The sequence below is a fragment of the Phyllopteryx taeniolatus genome, chromosome 11 (assembly GCF_024500385.1).
Source record: "Phyllopteryx taeniolatus isolate TA_2022b chromosome 11, UOR_Ptae_1.2, whole genome shotgun sequence".
NCBI lineage: Eukaryota > Metazoa > Chordata > Actinopteri > Syngnathiformes > Syngnathidae > Phyllopteryx > Phyllopteryx taeniolatus.
The window spans coordinates 2,147,869-2,169,369 of record NC_084512.1 but is presented as its reverse complement, the minus strand read 5'-3'; the positions used below and the strand labels follow the sequence as shown (position 1 = coordinate 2,169,369).

Sequence of the window (21,501 nt, the reverse complement as noted above, 5' to 3'; positions counted from 1 at the left end):
GCAGAGACTTCAAGAAATGTATGCAGTTTAAAGTGACTAGTAATGCGATAATCAGGGACAATGTCGATTGTATAAATGTTGCAGATGCTACTCAAACACATGAGTGGCCAGTATTGGTCAACAACAGATGTGCAAATAGTGCAGCATGGCGAAACTACTACAGTGAGTGCACGAGTAATGTATAATTGGCCTGACAGAAACGTGACAACTAACTCAAGACAAAAAATTGGCAGCATGTTGCAATGGAATTATAGGTTCGCTGTTTACGAAGTTCATGGCAAGAGGGAAGAAGCTGTTGGAATGTCTGCTTGTTTTAGTTTGCATTGTTCGGTAGCGCCTACCTGAGGGAAGGAGATGGAAGAGGTGGTCACTAGGATGTGGAGGGTCCAGGAGGATTTTCAGGCTCTTGTCTTAGTTCTGGTAGCGTGCAAGTCCTCAAGGGTGGGTAGGGGGGTACCGACAATCTTTTCAACCATTTTGATTGTCCGTTGCAGTCGGAGTTTGTCCTTTTTTGTAGCAGCACCAAAGCAGACTGTGATGGAAGAACAGAGGACTGATTTGATGACTAAGTAGAACAGCTCCTGTGGCAGGCTGTGGTTCCTCAGAAGCCGCAGGAAGTACATCCTCTGCTTTTTGAGGATGGAGTTGATGTAGAACTTCCACTTCAGGTCCTGAGAGATTGTAATCCCCAGGAACTTGAAGGTCTCGACTGTTGACACAAGGCAGTTGGACAGCGTGAGGGGCAGCTGTGGCGAAGGATGCCTCCTAAAATCCACGATCATCTCTGCAGTCTTGAGCGTGTTCGGCTCCAGGTTGTGTCGGCCGCACCACAGCTCCAGCCGCTCCACTTCCTGTTGATACGCGGACTCGTCACCATCTTTGATGATGCCGATGACTGTGGTGAAATTGTCCTTTTCAAATCTGCAGTAGAAGGTGTTCAAGTCGTTGGGTAGTCTTTTATTGTTCTCAGCTTGGGGGGTTGGTCGCTTGTAATTGGTTAGCGATTGTAATGCATGCCATACTGATTTAGAGTCGTTTTTCTCGCTTTTCTGCATATTTTTTCCAACTTTATTGCATAGTTTCTCTTTGCAATGTTAATTTCTTTAGTCAGCTGGTTTCTAATGCGATTATACTGGGCCCTATCCCCACTTTGATATGTGTCCTCTTTAGCCTGGCGAAGTAGCTTAAGTTTGGCAGTGAACCACGGTTTGTTGTTATTGAACGTGCAAAATGACTTTGTTGGTATACACACCTCTTCACAGAAACTAATATAGGATGTTTCAGTGTCCGTATATTCATCCAGGCTGCCAGCTGAATTTTCAAAGACACTCCAGTCTGTGGAGTCTACACAGCTTTGAAGTTCTATCGTTGGTCCACTTTTTCACTGTTTTCACTGTAGGCTTCGCACATTCAAGTTCTTGCCTGTATGTTGGTATTAAGTGAATTAAGCAGTGATCAAACAAGTCCAGAGCTGCGCGAGGTATGGCACGGTATGTGTTATTTAGCATAGTATAGCAATGGTCTAAAATGTTATTTTCCCTGGTAGGACAGTCGCTGCTTGTATTTAGGGAGTTGGTGGTTGAATTTAGGTTTGTTAAAGTCCACGAGAATAATGAGGGGTGAGTCTGGGTGTTTTTTTTCAATTTCATTTACTTGTTCAGCGAGGGTTAGCAGTGCGGCATTCGTGTTAGCTTGAGGCGGAATGGAAACACTGGCGAGAATGAGAGATGTGAACTCACGAGGCGAGTAGAATGGCTTACAGTTCAAAAACAGCGACTCTAAATCCGGGCTGCGGTGTGTGCTGAGCTCCGTGACGTCAGTACACCATTTTTCGTTGCTATAGAAGCATATCCACCACCTTTTATTTTCCCCGATAACTCCATGACGCGGTCTGCCCGGTGAAGATGGAAGCCGGGAACCATTACGGGGCCATCCGGTACACCCTCGCAAAGCCAATTCTCCGTAAAGCACATGTCTTTACTGGTCTTTATCAGAAGATGAAGCTCGTCCATTTTGTTGGGTAAGGAGCGTAGATTTGCGAGGTGGATCGATGGGAAGGCCAATCTCTATCCTCTCTTGTGGAGCTTCACTTGGATGCCGGCGCGCTTCCCCATTCATCGCCTACGTCTCCATGCGCCGTAGACCGCAGCCGACCCCCCACCCCCCGGCCCCCGGTGAGTAATTCTGGGAAAAAATTGAGTGGATTTCCGAAGGTTGGTGAAAGAAAGTCCGGGGTAAACTCCCTGATGTTTAATAAGTCTTTCAGTCTGTTGGCCATCCAGGCCACCCGAGGTGAGGTGCTTGGCTGAGCGGTTCAGGAGGTCGTCCAGGACGCCAAGCACCAGGGTCTTTACAGGGCCATTCAGGCAGACGGCCACGGTGCTGAACCCAATGGTAATGCAGGGGCCAGGCAATAGGGTCGGGTGGCGGCCGCTGGACGAGCGCCGCCGGAGTGGGGACGGGTGGCGGAAGGGGAGCCTGGAGCAGCTGCCGAGGAGCAAGAGCCGGAAGGGGAGCCTGGCGCAGTTGGTGAGGAGCCAGAGCCGGAAGGGGAGCCTGTCCCGGTGCCGAGGAGCCAGAAGGGGAGCCTGGCGTGGCTGCCGAGGAGCCGGAGCCGGAAGGGGAGCCTGGCGCGGCTGCCGAGGAGCCAGAAGGGGAGCCTGGCGCGGCTGCCGAGGAGCCGGAGCCAGAAGGGGAGCCTGCCGCGGCTGCCGTGGAGCCGGAACGGGAGCCTGGCGCGGCTGCCGAGGAGCAGGAACGGAAGCCTGGCGCGGCTGCCGAGGAGCAGGAACGGGAGCCTGGCACAGCTGCCGAGGAGCAGGAACGGGAGCCTGGCGCGGCTGCCAAGGAGCAGGAACGGGCGCCTGGCACAGCTGCTGTGGAGCCGGAACGGGCACCTGGCAGAGCTGCCGAGGAGCCAGAGCCGGAACGGGCACCTGGCGCAGCTGGCGAGAAGCAGGAACGGGAGCCTGGCACAGCTGCCGAGGAGCCAGAGCCGGAAGGTGATCTGGAAGGGGAGCCTGGCGTGGCTGCCGAGGAGCCGGAGCCAGAAGGGGAGCCTGGCGCGGCTGCCGAGGAGCCGGAGCCGGAAGGGGAGCCTGGCACGGCTGCTGAGGAGCCAGAGCTGGAACGGGAGCCTGGCACGGCTGCCGAGGAGCAGGAACAGGAGCCTGGTGCGGCTGCCGAGCAGCAGGAACGGAAGCTTGGCGCGGCTGCCGAGGAGCAGGAAAGGGGAGCCTGGCGCGGCTGCCGAGGAGCAGGAACGGGAGCCTGGGGGAAACCAGGGAAGTAAATACAAACAGATTGACGAGACAACGAGGAACGCCTGGACAAGACACGGGTGGCTGGAGAGAGCTGGTTGACACAAGGTAGACGAGAACAGGTGGACACAACAACCAAACACATGACACACACAGGAACACACAGGAAAACATGGAACAAAACTAAACACAACCCAAACCAAACCACAGACCATGACATGGGCCAGCCGTTTTTGAGAACTTTGAGTGACTTTTAAAGGCTTACAGAATATTTTATTCGATGATTATATTCATACCAAATCTACCAAATTAAAAGATGAACTCACTTCTTTCAGCAGCATAAAAAAAAAAAAAGCGAGATCCTGCCCTTTTCCATTCTTTAGTTATATGCAGTGAGACGTTTTTTTCGTCGCGTCTCACAGATTATGGAGATAATTAGCTTTTTGTGAAAAGCAGCATGTATGCAACAGTAACATCGAAGCTTGTATATATATTTTTTGCTTTTTGTCACGTTGTGTGTTTTCATTGCATAATCCAGCTAAAACAATATTTAGGAATGGCTTTTGATTGCAAAATAATCGTGTATTTCACTGTATGATGCGCTGTGAGTGACGCAAACTCACCGGATATCACGTCAGTCATGACGCTTCGTGTTGTTCCCTGGCTGTTGACATGGCGACCGTTATCCTCGTCATACAATATGTCAGTTATAACACATTTCTGACCCTAACACACAATTTCGCTAACTACCACAATACATATTCTGCAAATACTTTACATATACTTTATTCTGAGTGTAAGAATGCTTCAGCTCGTCTGACTTCCAGCCTGTCCGCGGCGCTCAACAGTGCATGTCAGGCTCTACAGGGCTGTTTGTCAAATCTAAAAATGGTGCATCGCTGCCCTCTGGTGGCGGTTTCGCTATTAGTAGGCTGTTGAATCTTTGTGGGGAGGTACATCAAAGTGTCCTCTACCACTTCCCATGAAGTAATGGAAACTACATGTTAATACGTGCTCTGCACCCAATAGATGGGTTTAAAACTACGTATTAATACGTGTTAGGCACTAAATGAGTTAAGATTCCACCACCAAGTCTCCTTCTCTCCTTTCCTGCCAGAAGATACACCAAGTACTCTTCTGCCTGCCTCTCTGATCACCTTGGCTGCAGTGGTCCAGTGTTCTGGAAGCTCCTCCCGTTCACCGAGAGCCTGTCTCTCCTCTTCTTGAAAAGCCGCACAAAGCTCTTCCTTTCTCAGATTCCACCACATGGTTCTCTGCTCTATTTGTCTTCTTAGTTTTCCACCACCACCAGAGTCATCGTACACACCATCATCCTATGCTGTCTAGTCACACTCTCCCCTACGACTACCTTACAGTCAGTAACCTCCTTCAGATGACATGGTCTGCACAAGATGTAATCTACCTTCTTGCTTCTATCTCCGCTCTTGTACGTGACCCTATGTTCCTGCGTCTTCTGGAAGTATTCACTAGAGCCATTTCCATCCTTTTTGCAAAGTCTACCACCATCTGTCCCTCTAAGTTCCTTTCCTAGATGCTGAATTTACCCATCACTTTCATCACCCCTGTTTCCTTCACCAATATGTCCAAAAAACTTCACTTCGGCATTCTACAGTGCCGTGAAAAAGTATTGGTCCCCTTATCAAATTCTTATATTTTTGCATAGTTTCCCCACTTTGTTTAAGATCAGCAAACAAATGTAAATATCAAACAAATATAACCCAAGTGAACTTAAAATGCTGTTTTTAAACGGCGCTTTAATTTATTAAGGAAAATAAACTGTTCAAAGTAGACTGTACACCGATTTGATCGGACTGATCGGTATCGGCCGAAAGTTCGCATTTTATGCTGATTGGCTGATCGGCTTTAATATCATAATTCACCGATCCGATCAATGAGGTCAACGATCGGCTCCGCAAAAGACATTAACTCTGTGTAGCCACGCGCACAGTATATTTGAATCCAAAAGCTAGTTTATTTTTAGCCTTGTTGCGTGTCTTTTGATGTAGTACTGTAAATATCTGACGGTCAAAGAAGTTATTTATAAAAAAAAAAAAAAAAAAGAAAAAAAAAAAAACCTCGGCGGTGTGGGACAGACAACACGTTGGAGACAGGCAACACGTAATGCCCGGATCAGACTACAAGACAAATTTGCTCTTTCACGATTGCACTGTCAGACTACTGCAATAAAATCTTGTATTCCGCATCCCGTTTTTTACGATCATTGGGCTTTATCTTGTCAACTCGAATGCGACCGGGTACACTCGTTACCATGGCGACAACAAGAGTGGAGCGAGCTGACGGCATTGTCAGGACAAAATGAGGAAAAACACATTTTGGTGGTCACCGGTGCTCAGGACAGGAGAGGATGTTCGTTTAAGGCTTGCTTGAGGTATGCTACATTGACGCCAGATGTAACGAGACACACACCTTCCAAAAAGCTCAAGTTACATCTCGTCAGTCCATATAATATTCTCCCAAAAGTCTTGGGAATCATTCAGATGTTTTTGTTTTTTTTAAATTAGTATTATTTTGTATTCAGTAAGATTAGCCTTTATGTTTTATTTTGGTCAGTAGTGGTTTTTGCCTTGAAACTGCCATGGATGCAATTACCCCCCGTCTCTTCCATATTGTTGTGTGACGAACACTGACCTTAACTGACGCAAGGGACGCCTGTAGGTCTTTCGAAGTTGTACTGAGTTCCTTTGTGGGCTCGTGGATGAGTCATTCCTGTTCTCTTGGGGTAATCTTTGTAGGCCGGCCACTCTTGGGAAGGTTCACCACTGTTCCATATTTTCTCCATATGAGGATAATGACTCTCCCTTATGGTTCGCTGGAATCCTAAAGTTTTGGAAATAGCTTTTGTAACCCTTTCCAGACTGATATATGTCAATTATTTCTCAACTGTTCTGGAATTTCTTTGTATCGTTACAGCTTTTTTTATATCAGTTTTCCGACTTTCGATTTTGTTGTGACAGATTAGATATGCAAAGACAGTGTCTCTAGCGCTGTGTGAATGGAGATTGTTCTGAGAATCTTTACTACTTTGTGGTCACGAATGTGTATATATCAGCTCAGCTGTCTGTCTCAACTGTGACCTGTGATTGTCTGGCTATCCGTCCAGTTCAGTGGTGGGTCATGCATTTGGTACCTGGACATTCAGTGGTGATTTACCTGACACAATCCACCTCTTCATACCACCACCATCACTTTGCAATTATAGAAACCACCAATACTATACAAAAAAATTCAATATAACAGCACGCAACTTTGCCACGTTTATCATCTGCAGCTGTTTAGAATGAATATTTATCCCATAACATGACAAAAAGATAAACATTCGCTACAAAAGTGTTTTGGTAGTCAAGGTTGGCTGGAACAACAAACTAAGTTAAATTCAGTCCCTTGCTAATAAATTTGAAGTTGGTGTTTCACAACCTTTATTGAGCCAACACACCCATTTTACATTTAAAAAAATAATAAAAAATTGTCCTATCCTGATTATTATTATTATTATTAATAATTTTCTAATATTGTTTTTAAGATGACAGTTTTAAATCATCTGTACTGAAAACTAAAGAAAGTAAATTAAAAGAAAAAAAGATGTACATAGAAAAAGATTTATACTGAACATGACAACAAATGTAGAAAAATATAAAATAGTGAATTAGTGTAGCAGATAATATTGTTAATTTTTGTAATTGTATTAATCAATTCATTTATTTGACCAAAATGCTTGGCTCGTTTTCATTTTATCTTTCAATGGAGTAGAGTAATTATTGAAGGTTTTTGGGTTTATTCTGGACGCTTCCAGGACCGCTTCCGGTATTTTCATGGATTTGAGCTTGGATTTGGAAGGTGGATATGACGTCTTATTATCGCCCCGCCCTAATTAAGACATATTTTGACAGACCGTCGTAGCCGCTGAACAGCGAGACTGAGACGTCCACGGAGCACGCCACTTCGTTGTTGGTGGCACCTCCGAGCGGTATCCAGAGAAGCGCCGCTGGTTGCGGCGTTTGGGCCATTTTGCTTCGGGGAAAGAAGTCTTCAAGTCCAAAACCGAAAATCCACTTTGTGCCATTTTCGGCTGAAAATTATCGGTGGCATTATCGGAGAAAGGCTCTGAAATGAAGAGAATAGACTGTGAGAAATTAATATACTTTCATGCAACAAATATTAGAATTTAGGCTGTAAATACAGTTCAGCGCTTCTGATAGTGTTGAGGCCCAAGGGGAAAAGAAAGCCTTGCTGGACCAGACTGCTCACCACTAGTCCAGTTACACTGTAATACCATTAAAGACAATATTTTTATGGAATCTGTGTCATCGTTTTTGAGTCATCCCCCTCAAGTAAGAATGACAGCGATGAATGTAGTTCTCCAGTCATGATGTGGCTTTCAGGATTCATTTGGGGGAATACAAACGAGAGGATGTAAAGGTGATTTTTTTTTTCGCGTTGACTGCCATGGCTGCAGAAAAACAAATTGGTTTGTGGCTAGATAGGGTGTAGCCACAGGTGGTCTGTATTTCGGCTCTGTAATTGCTTGGCAAAGTGTATTATGGGACTTGAGACCACTCATCCTCTCCATAGGGGTGGACAAGATGAAAGATGAGTGAGGTAGATAAAAGGATTGGATTGGATTGGATAACATGATGTCCTGCTGGGAGACAATTCAACAAGATGCTTATAATACTCTAAGTCAGGCAAAATTATTATTGTTGTTTGCATTCGCAGAGAACTTTCAGCGAATGCTCTTTTAAGCCAGACAACTAAAACGGACGGTGCACATATGAAGGCACACTTCCATTCAATTGAAATGTCATGTGATTTTTTTTTTGGGACTCTGGTCTGTCAGTGCTGCAAAGTACAAAGACAACTTCAATATTCAATTCAGCCGCAGTTAAACAAAGGCAGCACACATGCAAATGAGAGGTGCGGAGACGGACTCCCCAAATGGAGATTGATTTAAAGATAAGAAAATCAGATTCTCCATGAAGATTGCCATACTTGGAACGTTATCTGATGTTTAAAAGCCCGCATTTAATATTCAAACTTGGATGCGCTGAGGGCGTTGTGGCTTTTAATTACATTTCTCATTGGATTTGTATGTCGAAGTAAGTGTTGGAATTTATTGTGTCAATAGAATGTACTGTTAACATCATGGTGACAAAAATGATGTCATCTTGACAGCTCCTCATTCCTCTCAGAGCAATACAAATTACAGTGGGACCTCTTAGGACAGAATACATTTTGGGATGCTGAAGAAATCAAACCGTCAAAATTTGAAAGCCTTTAACTGGACAGGAATTGTTTTGAGAAACATTTAGCAATTCATACACATGTAAAAATATGGTGACCGCTGTTAATCATAGGGCTGGTTGAATAACATTTCAGATCAGAAGGACCTAATACTAAACAGGCTTTGAAACATTTTTTACTTTTAATTTCCTCAAAATAATGTAAATGTAGTTTTTCTTTTCAGGTAAGAAAATAATTGCTTCCTTTTAGGAAAAAAAAAAAAGTCATTGTATGTAAACATAATCCTTAGTAAATCAACATTGTCGTTGTTTGTCACAAACAACCCCCCCCCCCAAAATCAAATCAAAAGCCAAACTCAGGTGCGGAGGTATATCTTTATCTTAGGTGTTATCAGGCAGTGGGTAAAGTGCTGTACGGCTTGAGGGACTTTTTGCGATTTTGGTGGAATAACCGATGGTATGATGTCAGGGATGTTTGACTGTCGAGCTTTCGCTGTATCTTTCCACCCAGCGCATGAAAATGGATGGTTGTTGAGATGGCGCAGCGTGTTTATGAATCCTTTTCTTTTTCTACAGATGAAATGGCGAACCCATCTCCAGCAAAGAGTATAGGCGACCCTGGAATCACACCGCTGTCTCCTACACACATTCAGGCAATTCTTCTATGTTAACATTTTCCCATCAACATGATAGCTGTTTGTCACATTCAATCTCTTGACCCTGAAGCTGCCTTTGTATAAACTCTTCGATACAACAAATTTATTACTTAGTTGGAACGAGCCAATGGAGAAATTGAAGAGAGAATTATGAATTACGTTTGATGTTCATGTTGAAAGGTCCCAACTTCTTTATGTTATTTTATGGGAGGACAAAGTAAAACATGCATGCGCTAACTTAAAGGCAATTCAGTTACAACCATAATTCTTGGTCGACCTTTGATTGGTGCTCATCAGAAACCCTTTTTCCCATAGAAAGCAATTGAAATTGAATTTTCCCGAAGGTTTCGAATTCTATGACTTTAAATGAGTGAATGAAACGTCCACATTTGAATGCCAAATGTGGACGTTTCATTCACTCGTTTAGTTTCAAATGTTTTACCCTTTCATTGTATGTGGCTCTATTGTATTTCCACCCTCACGTTCAAAGTGCAGCTGCTCTTCTTGGCTGTTGTGAATGTGTACGCGTTTACTACAGCTCAGAACCATCGTGTTTCATCTTATGCGTTAACTCCCCTCAATGTCGATGTTATGTTTGTGCAGCAGAATGACGCAGACCAGGTCCCGTCAGGAATGCCCTTTGTGGTGGTGGTGGCCATTGACTTTGGCACCACATCAAGCGGCTATGCTTATGCATTCACTAAGGAGCCTGAGTGCATTCACACTATGAGGTATGTCATGACATTTTTACAGCTTGACGTTAGACATTTTCTAGTATGTTTCTTCTAAGTGTTCAAAGGTGAAGTTTATTTTTTTTAAAGAGGGCTTGAAGCTTTACAAATACAGCACATCCATATATGGCCGGGCATTGTTTAGAACCTCACGATTCGATTTAGATTCTTTAGGTTGCGATTCGATTCGATATTGATTCTTTAGGTTGCAATTCGATTCGATATTGATTCTTTAGGTTGCAATTCGATTCAATTCAATATTGATTTAAACTTCACTAACTTTTTCATTGGTAGCACTGGACCATGCATGTTGTAGTCTTGCATAATTGTCGTACCGTAGTTTCCTGTGAAATAAAGGCTGACAGTGGCTGCAAAATATGCAAAATATTTGACTGTGAATATGAAGTTTGTATGCAACAAGCAGCAGCTGACTAAACAGGTCATTTCTTTGATGTAATTTTAAAAGACTGAATGGATACTTGTTCAAATAAAATCAAATGATAACAACAGGCATGCATGTGTTTACATGTATTCTGTTTTGTTACTTTTCATAAAGGCTGTACTTAAATTAAAGTAACTGCTGTATAACTTTAAATTAGTATCAGCATACGTGGGGGTGGGGTTAAGGAGAGAAAACAAGGAGTTTGATTTGAATATAAAATGCTTATTTGTTAACAAACAAGCAAAACTTGATTTTTATTAACAATGTACTGTAGCTGCTTTTGAAACAATGATACATACGATCACAGCTAAATACTTTAGTTGGAGCCTTTTCAAAATTATTGTAATGAAGAACTTGTGGATTTACAGTATAAATCCCATGGCAGTAAAGTGAATTGGGATGCTGATGCTGTATAGTAGTCTTATATATTATATATTTTACTTAACAGTTGCATAAATATATATCCTTATTTGTTTCACAAAGATCATTTACGCAACTTTGTGTAATTGTGGACAAATGAGTTAATGGAGTTAAGTTATGCTCTCTAGAATTTGCGTGGGGGAGAACGGGGTACTCCGGTGCTGCAGCTTTGGTTGTGCATTGACAGTTGTTGGCAAATGCTGTCACTGGTGGATCAAGACTGGTCCCAAGAGCAGGCAGAGGCTGAGAGTTTTATTGAAAAAGGGGAGTGGAGATGGTCCTTGAGATGTGCCGGCGGGTTGTTGTGGCAGAGAACGTGTAGCAGGGGGTGACGAGGACAGGCAGCTGGCTTGGTGGTGTGGTGGCAGAAATCCACTTCAAGGAGAAACATGGAGGTCCGAAAGATGACGAGGAATTACGTAGCTTCCTTGGTAACTGGGGAGCTGTTGTACCGCAGAAGAAGCTTCTGGCGAGAGATTCCGGGATCTGGCGGGCTTTTATGCAGGTGATGATGAGGGCTGATTGATGACAGGTGCGTGGCCGAGTTGGTGCTGATTACTGTGAAGAGAGCGCAGGTCGTCGTGTTCCAGCATTCCTTGTTTGCACGTCACAGACTCACAGTAAGACTAGACCCTGTTCCGATTATCAACCTCGCCTTTTTGCCTCACGTTTTTGGAAACTATTGCCTTTTTTGGATTGCCTGCCTGTGTACCGACCTCTGCCCGTATATTAAACCTCTCTTTTTGAAACTGTCCATTTGTTTTGGAGTCGTGCATTTTTGGGTCCTCTCCTCTGTTCCGTTCATGACAGAACGAACTGGCCATAACATGGACCCAGCAGACTCAGACCCGGTGCGCAAAGCCCTTCAAGCGCAGGGTCAACGCCTCTCGAAGCAGGATGAGAAGCTTGCTGCCCTCCACCTTCATCTAGAGGGACTGTCAGAGCATCAGCACAATATGATGAGACAGGTGGCCTCACAGTTTGAAGTTCTTATGAAAATGATTCAGAAGAAGGAACCAGTTGGCACAATACCCGATACCGCCACAGTACCAACGTTTTCATGTGAAGCAGTTACCATGCAGCCACCTGCTACCACCGCTGCTGTCTGCCCACAGCTCTCTCGACCGGAGAGGTTCTCTGGAGATTCTGGGAATATTAAGCCGTTCATCACTCAGTGCGAACTCCACTTTGAGCTGCAGGCAGCTGCCTTCCCCACCGAGCGGGCAAAAATCGCTTTCGTCATTTCCCACCTGACTGGTCGTGCAGCGGCGTGGGCTACTGCTGAATGGAGCCGCAATTCCGCCACGTGTCATTCGTGGGCTTTTTTCGTAAAGACTATGGAGCAAATTTTTCAGTTTTCCACACCAGATCGTGAGGCAGCTCGCTCCCTTGTCACCTTACACCAAGGCAAGCGCGGGGTTTCAGATTACGCGATTGAGTTTCGCATTCGAGCAGCTGAGACTTAGTGGAATAATAGGGCACTGCTCGATACATTTTTTCAAGGACTATCCCCCGCCGTCAAGGATCATTTGCTCCTGCTAGACCTGCCGACCGACTTGGACAAGAAGAATCAACAAGAAGCTTTTGGATTGCGAGCTGAACGAAGTTCGGCGGAGGGCTGCGTCACCGCGCACTTGGAGGACGAGCCTCGGTGACCAGCCAAACCAAGGCCTGTTTCCGGTCTCAATCCACTGACTAGCGTCACCACGGATGAACCCATGCATCTGGGCAGGTTCCGTCTCTCCCTTGAGGAACGTCAACGCCGCCTGTTGGAAGGGCGTTGCTTCTACTGCGGGCAGTTGGGTCATTCCGTGAGCAACTGTCACGTCAAGGTTGCCGGTGCCGGTAGCAAGGGCACGGGTGCGGTGAGTCTAAATTTCATTAAGGAAGACCCTACCCGGGTTCTTCCTAAAGTGACACTATGCTCTCCTGATCAAGAAATTCATACACCTGTATTAATTGACTCTGGTTCTGACGCAAACTTACTCAACTCCCTCCTCGTTAGACGGATACACCTTAGAACCTTTCAAATAAAACGCCACCGCAACACCTGTGCTGCAGACGGCAGTTTTATGGGCAAGATCACACAACTAACTAACCCTAACCCAAACACTCAGATTGACATTTCCAAATTCTCACTCGGAACGCATTAGTTTTTATGTTTTTGACGCCATGAATCATGACCATATTTTAGGGAACCCGTGGTTGAAATTACATAACCCCCACATTGACTGGTCCTCTGGGCAGGTTATGTCATGGGGCAGCAATTGTGCCCAGAACTGTTTCAAGCCTCTATGTGATGTTCAGGGCTATGTTTCAAATGACAATCCACAGACCCCATCTGGGGATCCTGACTTATCTCAAGTGCCCCTTATGACTGTGCAGTTGACTTGCTGCCTGGAACCACACCCCCACAAGGGAGGTTATTCTCTCTTTCAGGGCCGGAACACGAGGCTATGAAGGAGTATGTGGATGAATCACTGGCAGCGGGGATTATTCGCCCATCTTCATCCCCTGCGGGAGCCGGATTTCTCCACAATTCACAAGACACAATTGAACTGTAGTCATCTGGAGACACTGCTAGCTATAACTGTGTGTCATCTACATAGCTATGATAGTCAAAATTAAAGTTCTGAAGAATTTGACCCAAGGGTAGCATATACAGGCTGAACAGGAGGGGTCCAGGAACTGACCCGTGAGGGACTCCATAGGTCATTGCCATTCGATGAGACTGAACACTTCCAATGGTTAAAAAATAAATCCTTTCCTCCAGATAGGATCTGAACCATGTAAGGACTGTTCAATTTAGTCCTACCCACGTTTCCAACCTGTTCAGCAGTATAGTATGATCTACCATATCAAAAGCCGTACTGAGGTCCAATAAGAGCAGAATTGACACCTTGCCTGAGTCAGTATTAAACCTTATATCATTTATCACTTTGATAAGAGCAGATTCTGTCCTGTGATGAGTTCGGAACCTAATTGAAATTTGTCAAAACGTCCATTTAAGTTCAAGAAATTGCTGAGCTGATTAAAAATAACTTTCTCAACAATCTTGGCTATGAAAGGGAGATTTGAGATGTGCCAATAGCTTGCTAACATGGAAGCGTCCAGCACTCTATTTTTATTTTTTTTAGCAGAGGCTTAATGGCAGCTACTTTAAGAGCTTTAGGAAACTCGCCTGACTGAAGTGAGCAATTGATTATTTGCTGCAAATCAGCTAGCACAGACTACGCAATAGCTTTGAAAAAGTCAGATGGTATTGAGTCAAGACAGCTCGTTGATGGTTTCAGCTGCTCAACCGTTTTCTCTACAGTTTTTTGGTCAACTGTATCAAATTCTGACATGGTAATAGAGTTTTTCCTGGTTGGCTTCAAATGTAGTATCATTTTAACATTTTGCTCATTTGTGCTAATATTTAAACATATTTTCACTAAAATAACAAGCAAATTCATTGCATTCATCAATGGTAAAATGTGTCTAGTATAGCAGAGAGTTCTTTAGATTTTTTTTCCATGTTATTGTCAACATGAATGTTATAATGTTATCCCGACATGTACTGAAAAATAAAACCCACGCAACTGAAATTCTTAGCCTGAGAAGTACAAGTTGAACAGAGGTAGCCTGTTTTGTGGGAGGCTGACTTTTTAATTACAAGGAACAAGGAATTCTTGGTGAGCTGTATGAATGGTGGTGGGGTCAGATGTTCCCACTTGAAGAAACAAATGAAGATGCCACAAAAGCAGACATACAAGAAAGCAGTCAAAGGTTTCCGCCATATTGAGCTGCTTGTCTGTGACAAAGAAAATGTTGCCAGTCATCACGTTTTTGTCTTTTGAAAGTGCTTGGCACACAGTTTCCACCAGCTCTTTATTATACTTAATGAAATATATTTTTTTTAAAACAAAGCCACTAATATGCTGTAATTATCTTTGCCAGCATTATGTGTTTAAATACATAGTATTGCGAAAGGTTTCTGTATGGCTAGCCTGTTCTTTGACCCTCTGAAAAAAACTCAGTAATGAAGTGTTTCTCAACTTCAATGAGCATAACATGTTATCCAATTTATTCTTTTTTTCCAATCTCTACTTTTCAAATTAGCTCCTCAGCACTGCCATAATACACTTTCCTCAGAAAAGGGAGTTGACACTAATTATAGGAGACCTCAATGGATCCAGAAAGCTTCTGCTACCTTAAATAGAGCATGTTCTATCATGAGTATTACAAGAAAAAGGAAGTTGCATGGATTGCTTTCTCACTATGCATCTCAACTGCAATGTAACTGATGGCAACCTACAGCCTCGGGCAGTTTTGGGAAGATTACTTTGGAAATGTAAAAGTAGTGTAACTATTTCAATTATTTTTGCAAAGTAATATACAACTGACAACTCAGATGAGTGGTAAGTCCAAAATTATAAAGATGAAACTGTTAAAAAGTCAATGTTCTTTTATGTGTTCAAAATTGTAAATATGAAACTAACCTTTTCAAAATCTCAAGCTAATAGATTGGACCACTCAGCGGTGACGCAAGGTCATATTTGGAAAAATATGTCATGTTTAAGACTACGGCAGAATGGCCTCTGGCGAATCTGACACAGGTGAAACTCAAACTCAAGGCCCAGGGGGCCAGATCTGGGCCGCTACATCCTTTTATGTGGCCCCTGAGCAAATCTTGTGTCAACTTCAATGATTCTTGCTAAAATCTGTACCAAAACTTCCAATTTTCATATGTACGTTGAGATATTGCGAGCATTTATTGTTACTAAACCCCTTTTTACAGTAATTTGAACAATAGTTATATTATAATAATAATATATCCTTGACTTAGGATTTCAAAAGTAGTTATCCATCAGTTTGTTATGCAAGTGTGATATGATGATGAGGTAATTACACATTTATATGGTTTCCCAGTCATAGACGCCCTCTGAGGGAATCTGTAATTACAATGTGGCCCACGATAAAAACAAGTATGACACCCCCGGCGTATGACCAGAGAGAGCCAATCACAAGCGTCGGCTTAGAAGGAGGAAGTGATATGAAAAGAAATCGTTTGCTTTTGCTGATATTTTTCAAACGTAACTACAAATTCTAATCATGGCAATTTCCAAAAGCAACTGAAATTTAATTCCACATCTTCTCCCAATAATATAATGGATTACAATGACATAAATGCTGTAATTAAATTACATAATCTCATTACATGTAATTAGTTACTCCCAAACAGCGCCTGCAGGTAAGTGAATTTCCCATTTATAGTGGGAAAGGTGTCTCTTCAGTAGAATGGGGGATTAGCCCAAGAAATTATCATTCACTGTCTAATCCTTCCAAAAGGACTGATACATATGACATGAATAAATATTCATGGCACATGTTCTATATTAATAACTTATTTCCCCAGGCGTTGGGAGGGTGGTGATCCTGGAGTCTCCAACCAGAAGACACCGACCACAATCTTGCTGACCCCAGACAGAAAGTTCCACAGTTTTGGCTATGCAGCCCGTGACTTTTATCATGACCTAGACACCAGTGAGTCCAAGCACTGGCTCTACCTGGAGAAATTCAAAATGAAGCTCCATACCACAGCGGTAACTATCATGCTTACATTTTTACATCATTGATACTGGGAGAAACATTGGAGTCTATCTGTTTGCCACCATCCTCGACAGATGTATTGCCAGCTACTTAGTTAGTATAATTGTTTTTCTGTACTCAGCGGTGTAATTTTGTTCACAATTTTTGTGTTGTCATAGTCAACAACTTTTTTTCTGACTAAAACGAGACGATGACTACATAAAAATGTATTTGCGAAAACTAAGACAATGACGAAGTGTAGTGACATTATTGTCAACGAATAAAAATGAGTCGGCACGGTGGACGACTGGTTAGCACGTCTGCCTCACAGTTCTGAGGATGGGGGTTCAAATCCTGACTCCCCTGTGTGGAGTTTGCATGTTCTCCCCATGCCTGCGTGGGTTTTCTCCAGGTACTCCATGTTTCCTCCCACATTTCAAAAACATGCATGGTAGGTTAATTGAAGACTCTTAAGTTGCAAATTGCCCATTGCTGTGAATGTGAGTGTGAATGGTTGTTTGTCTATGTGTGCCCTGCGATTGGCTGGTGACCGGGTCAGGGCGTACCCTGCCTCTCGCCCAGAGTCAGCTGGAATAGGCTCCAGCATGGCCGCGACCCTTGGATAAGCCGTACGGAACATTGATGGATTGATGGATGGAATAAAAATGAGACATAAATGCCTGCTAGAGACGATATCCAATCAGAACTAATTTTGTTTGAAGAGGTGGGTGAAGTTGACAAGAGAACCAATAAGTAACGTAGCTACTTTGAGATTCTGGATTCAATCTACCACAAGCGGCCAAGAGCATGCAGCCATATACAGTAAATACAAAATAGCTGCACTATGTATTTGCCCGTGAGTGCATTAGAACGCGTATTAATAAACAAGACCAACTGGGCACTGGTGGAGATAGGCTTGAGCAGGGAAACATGAAATGTCGGGTGGATCTTAAGTGATACGGGAAGTTTTAACTGTACAGAGGTGGCGTTGATGATTTTGGTCATAGGGAAGGGACCAATGAAACGTGGAGTGAGCTTACCGGATTCAGTCTGGAGAGGGAGGTCACGCGAGGAGAGCCAAACCATCTGACCCACCTTGTATTCTGGTGTGGCAGAGCGATGGAGATCTGCCAGCTGCTTGTTCCTCTTATCAGAAGGAGTCACAGCAGCAGCGATGTCCTTCCATACAGATAGGACCCATAGTAGGTGCTCCCTGTTCCTTAAATAACAGAGGTTGGAAACCGTAACAGGCCATAAATGGAGACATACCTGTGGCGTAGCTGGTGAGGGAGTTATGGGCATATTCCACTCATGGATGGAAGGTGGTCCAGGAGGTGGGATTGCGAGCAACAACACAGTAAAGAGCAGATTCCAGGCTCTGGTTCGCCCGCTCTGTCTGGCCGTTGGATTGGGGGTGGTAGCCGGAAGACAGACTGGCTGCTGCGCCCACCGCCTTGCAGAACTCCTTCCAGACTTGGGAGGAGAACTGAGGACCTCGGTCTGAGACAATGTCTATTGGAATGCCATGAAGTCTGAATACATGGAGGACTAAGAGGTTTGTGGTTTCAAAAGCAGAGGGCAACTTGGGAAGAGGTACATATGTCACGTACGTGGTTAGGGCGAAGGCGAGGAACGCAAGGCAAGAACATGGTGGACCCAATTGCAGGGAAGCAAGGCAGGAGTGCCTCTCAAAATAATAATATTTAATCTTCAAAAAAGGAAAACAAGGATATTGGATAAAGCAAAACTGAACGAAGTCACACGAGAGATAACAATCAAACCAAAGTAACAAAGAAACACTCGAATATCTAAAACTGGAAACAAACTATGACCTGTGAGTAAGACGTGGAATAGATAGGGAAAATGACACCTGACAATGACATACCACAATGATAAAGACAACTGGCGACTATGACATGGCAAAGATATGTGACAACTACAATGAACCGACAAGAACTGAAAGAAACCAGGGAACTAAATACAAACAGATTGACGAGACAATGAGGAACACCTGGACAAGACACGAGTGGCTGTAGAGCGCTGATTGGTCGACACAAAGTAGACGAGAACAGGTGGACACAACAACCTAATGAGCACACGACAAACATGGAACACAGGAAAACATGGACCAAAACTAAACAACCCAAACCAAAACACAGACCATGACAGTACATCCCCCTCTAAAGGAACTGATCCCAGACGTTCCCCAAACAACAAACAAAAAGTCACAACCCAGGGTGGCCTGGAGGGGGCTTTGAGGAGGGTACAGAGTCCACCCCTCAGGTCAGTCTGGTGGCCATCCAGGCCACCCGAGTTGAGGTGCTTGGCTGAGCGGTTCAGGAGGTCGTCCAGGACGGCAAGCTCCAGGGTCTTTACAGGTCCATTCAGGCGGACGGCTACGGTGCCGAACCCAATGGTAATGCAGGGGCCAGGCAATAGGGTTGGGTGGCAGCCGCTGGACGAGCACCGCCGGAGCGGGGTTCGGGTGGCGGCCTGCTGGACGAGCGCCGCCGGAGCGGGGTCGGGTGGCGGACGCTGGACGAGCGCCGCCGGAGCGGGGACAGGTGGTGGCCGCTGGACGAGAGCCTGACGCAGCTGCCGAGGTGCCGGAACGGGAGCCATGCGCAGCTGCCGAGGAGCCGGAACGGGAGCCTGGCGCAGCTGCCGAGGAGCAGGAACGGGAACGGGAACCTGCCGTAGCTGCCGAGGAGCAGGAACGGGAGCCTGGCGCAGCTGCCGAGGAGCAGGAACGGGGGCCTGGAGCAGCTGGCGAGGAGCAAGAAGGGGAGCCTGCAGTCGCTTCCTCTCCCATGTATTGACTTCAGTGGTCACAACAAGATAACAGTGAAAAATAAAGCCCCCTGACACTCATTGACCCATCGTTCAAACCCCTCTGTAACCCTCAAATAATCACTAAATTGGATTTACGCAACGCGTATCATCTCATCCTGATTCGAGAGGGGGACGACTGCAAGACTGCCTTCAACACTCCCCTCGGACACTTTGAGTACCTGGTCATGCCTTTTGCATTAACCAATGCCCCCGCATCCTCACCATCATAGACCGTTTCTCCAAGTGTGTCCATTATGTTGTCATGGTCTGTGTTTTGGTTTGGGTTGTTTAGTTTTGGTCCATGTTTTCCTGTGTTCCATGTTTGTCGTGTGCTCATTAGGTTGTTGTGTCCACCTGTTCTCGTCTACTTTGTGTCGACCAATCAGCTCTCTCCAGGAAACAGGGGTGATGAAAGTGATGGGTAAATTCAGCATCCAGGAAAGGAACTTGGAGGGACAGATGTTGGTAGACTTTGCAAAAAGGATAGAAAAGGCTGCAGTTAACACTTTCTTTCAGAAGCGGCAGGAACTGGTTGCCAGCCAATCGCAGGGCACATACAAACAAACAACCATTCACATTTATACCTACGGGCAATTTAGAGTCTTCAATTAACCTACCATGCATGTTTTTGGGATGTGGGAGGAAACTGGAGTGGCCAGAGAAAAGCCACGCAGGCGGGGCCGGGGATTGAACCCCGGCCCTCGGAACTATTATTTATTATTATTGTTATGTATTCTGTATGTTATGTATTATTATTTGTTAACATTATTCATTTAGTTATTATTTTTTAAATCGTCCCACTTGCCAGCATGCAGCTATGGGTAAGGGGGAACGAATGATTGCGGGTGGGGATAGATACATGAGATGCGCAGACATATTTAAGTCACCAGTGGTTATCACCAGCTCTTTCTGTATTTAGTAAGGCTAACCGCTCACCTTGTCTGTTGCCACACCGGCTAAGCGCAGTGACAATGCGCCACAGATCGCTGCATCCTCTTCCGTACAAAGATGTCTCCAAGCGTGACTGTCATTGCACCGCATTTAAAGGAAATGAGATGAGCTGCTTTGATTGGCAGCAAATTAAGTTGGTTGTGTTCACTCCCACTGATCAGATCAAACATCCAAATTCCCTTTGACCATCGCATTTGAGGATTTGTTTGTTTTGATGAAATGAGCCTGCGGGCTCTGCATATTCACAGTAGTAAACAAAATGTAGTCAATGTAATTTATTCTAGAGGATGCTGTCAACAAAGTATGCTAATTTGAGGAACCAGAAGTGTAATAAAATATCCTTTTGTGCACATCACCCTATTTAATAACCAAGGTAATCATTAAAAAAAATTGGGCCAGTCATTGTCACATTTTTTGCAGTAATATAAAGCTGACCATAATATTATCGTCATCTTCTTCACAAACAGAATTTGTCCATCAACACGGATCTCCAGGCAGCCAATGGTAAGCGCGTGAAAGCTTTGGACATTTTTGCCTATGCACTGGCCTTCTTTAAAGAGCAAGCACTGAAGGTAATGTACCTGACGATAAGCATTACATACATTATTTGTTATATAAACCGGGGGTGCATCTTGGGAAATCATTCATTTATTAACAAAACCCCAAAACATTCACATTTTAGTTAAAAAAAAATCAGTTGTTCGGTATACATATATACATAAATACAACACATATACATAGAAACTAGGGGTGTAAAGATTCATTTTAGCAACGATTCGACTCGTATCATGATTCATGTTTGCCGATTCGATTCAAGGATGATAACGGTTCATTTAGAACAATACGATCCGAAGCAATTGAGTGGCTGGAAATCAATTCAGTAACTTTTAGCCAAATATTGATTCAGTATGACTGTAAAATAAATACCTGAATACTGGACAGTGCAGGTGAAATTTCTTTGATGCTTGTTGTTTTCTTGAAAGGGAATCGGGTAAAAACTAATTATGGTTTTTAAATATAAAGATTTTCGTTTATGTGTCTTAGTGTTAACTTTACTGTATGTGTTTTCTCATGGACTATGAGTCTGCTTAAATAAATGTCATCCACCAGACATACTGTGGTGTCTCGTCCAACCACTAGGGGCACTTTGGAAAGGATTGACTAGATTTGGGGCGTAGAAAAGGAAACAAAGAAGAGACAAAGATGAAAGTAACCTTGACAGTGCTCGCTGCCGCGTGCTAACTGAAAATTTAAGCGAAGTAAGTGTTTTTCTGGGGAATACAACACATACACAGAACCATATAAAGCCTGCCATGCTGAAATGCAGTGCGTTATTTCCCACTATCGATACAATCGATT

At 44.2% G+C, this 21,501-nt stretch overlaps 1 protein-coding gene across 4 annotated transcripts in view; it reads left to right on the top strand.

Moving 5' to 3' along the window:
• Nucleotides 1–21,484, top strand: part of LOC133485880 (heat shock 70 kDa protein 12A-like) — a 33,465-nt gene extending 11,981 nt beyond the window's left edge. The window contains exons 2-6 of one of the 4 annotated variants that reach the window (XM_061790238.1): nucleotides 9,116–9,192; nucleotides 9,799–9,926; nucleotides 16,187–16,373; nucleotides 20,610–20,714; nucleotides 21,283–21,484. In XM_061790238.1, the coding sequence (XP_061646222.1) occupies nucleotides 9,116–9,192; nucleotides 9,799–9,926; nucleotides 16,187–16,373; nucleotides 20,610–20,714; nucleotides 21,283–21,303 (518 nt within the window). In that variant the 3' untranslated portion in view covers nucleotides 21,304–21,484. Of the gene's footprint in view, nucleotides 1–3,231; nucleotides 3,369–9,115; nucleotides 9,193–9,798; nucleotides 9,927–16,186; nucleotides 16,374–20,609; nucleotides 20,959–21,252 lie in introns of those variants that run through there. The other 3 variants (XM_061790237.1, XM_061790236.1, XM_061790235.1) reach the window with 3 other exon arrangements.
• The last annotated feature ends 17 nt before the right edge of the window (nucleotides 21,485–21,501 follow it).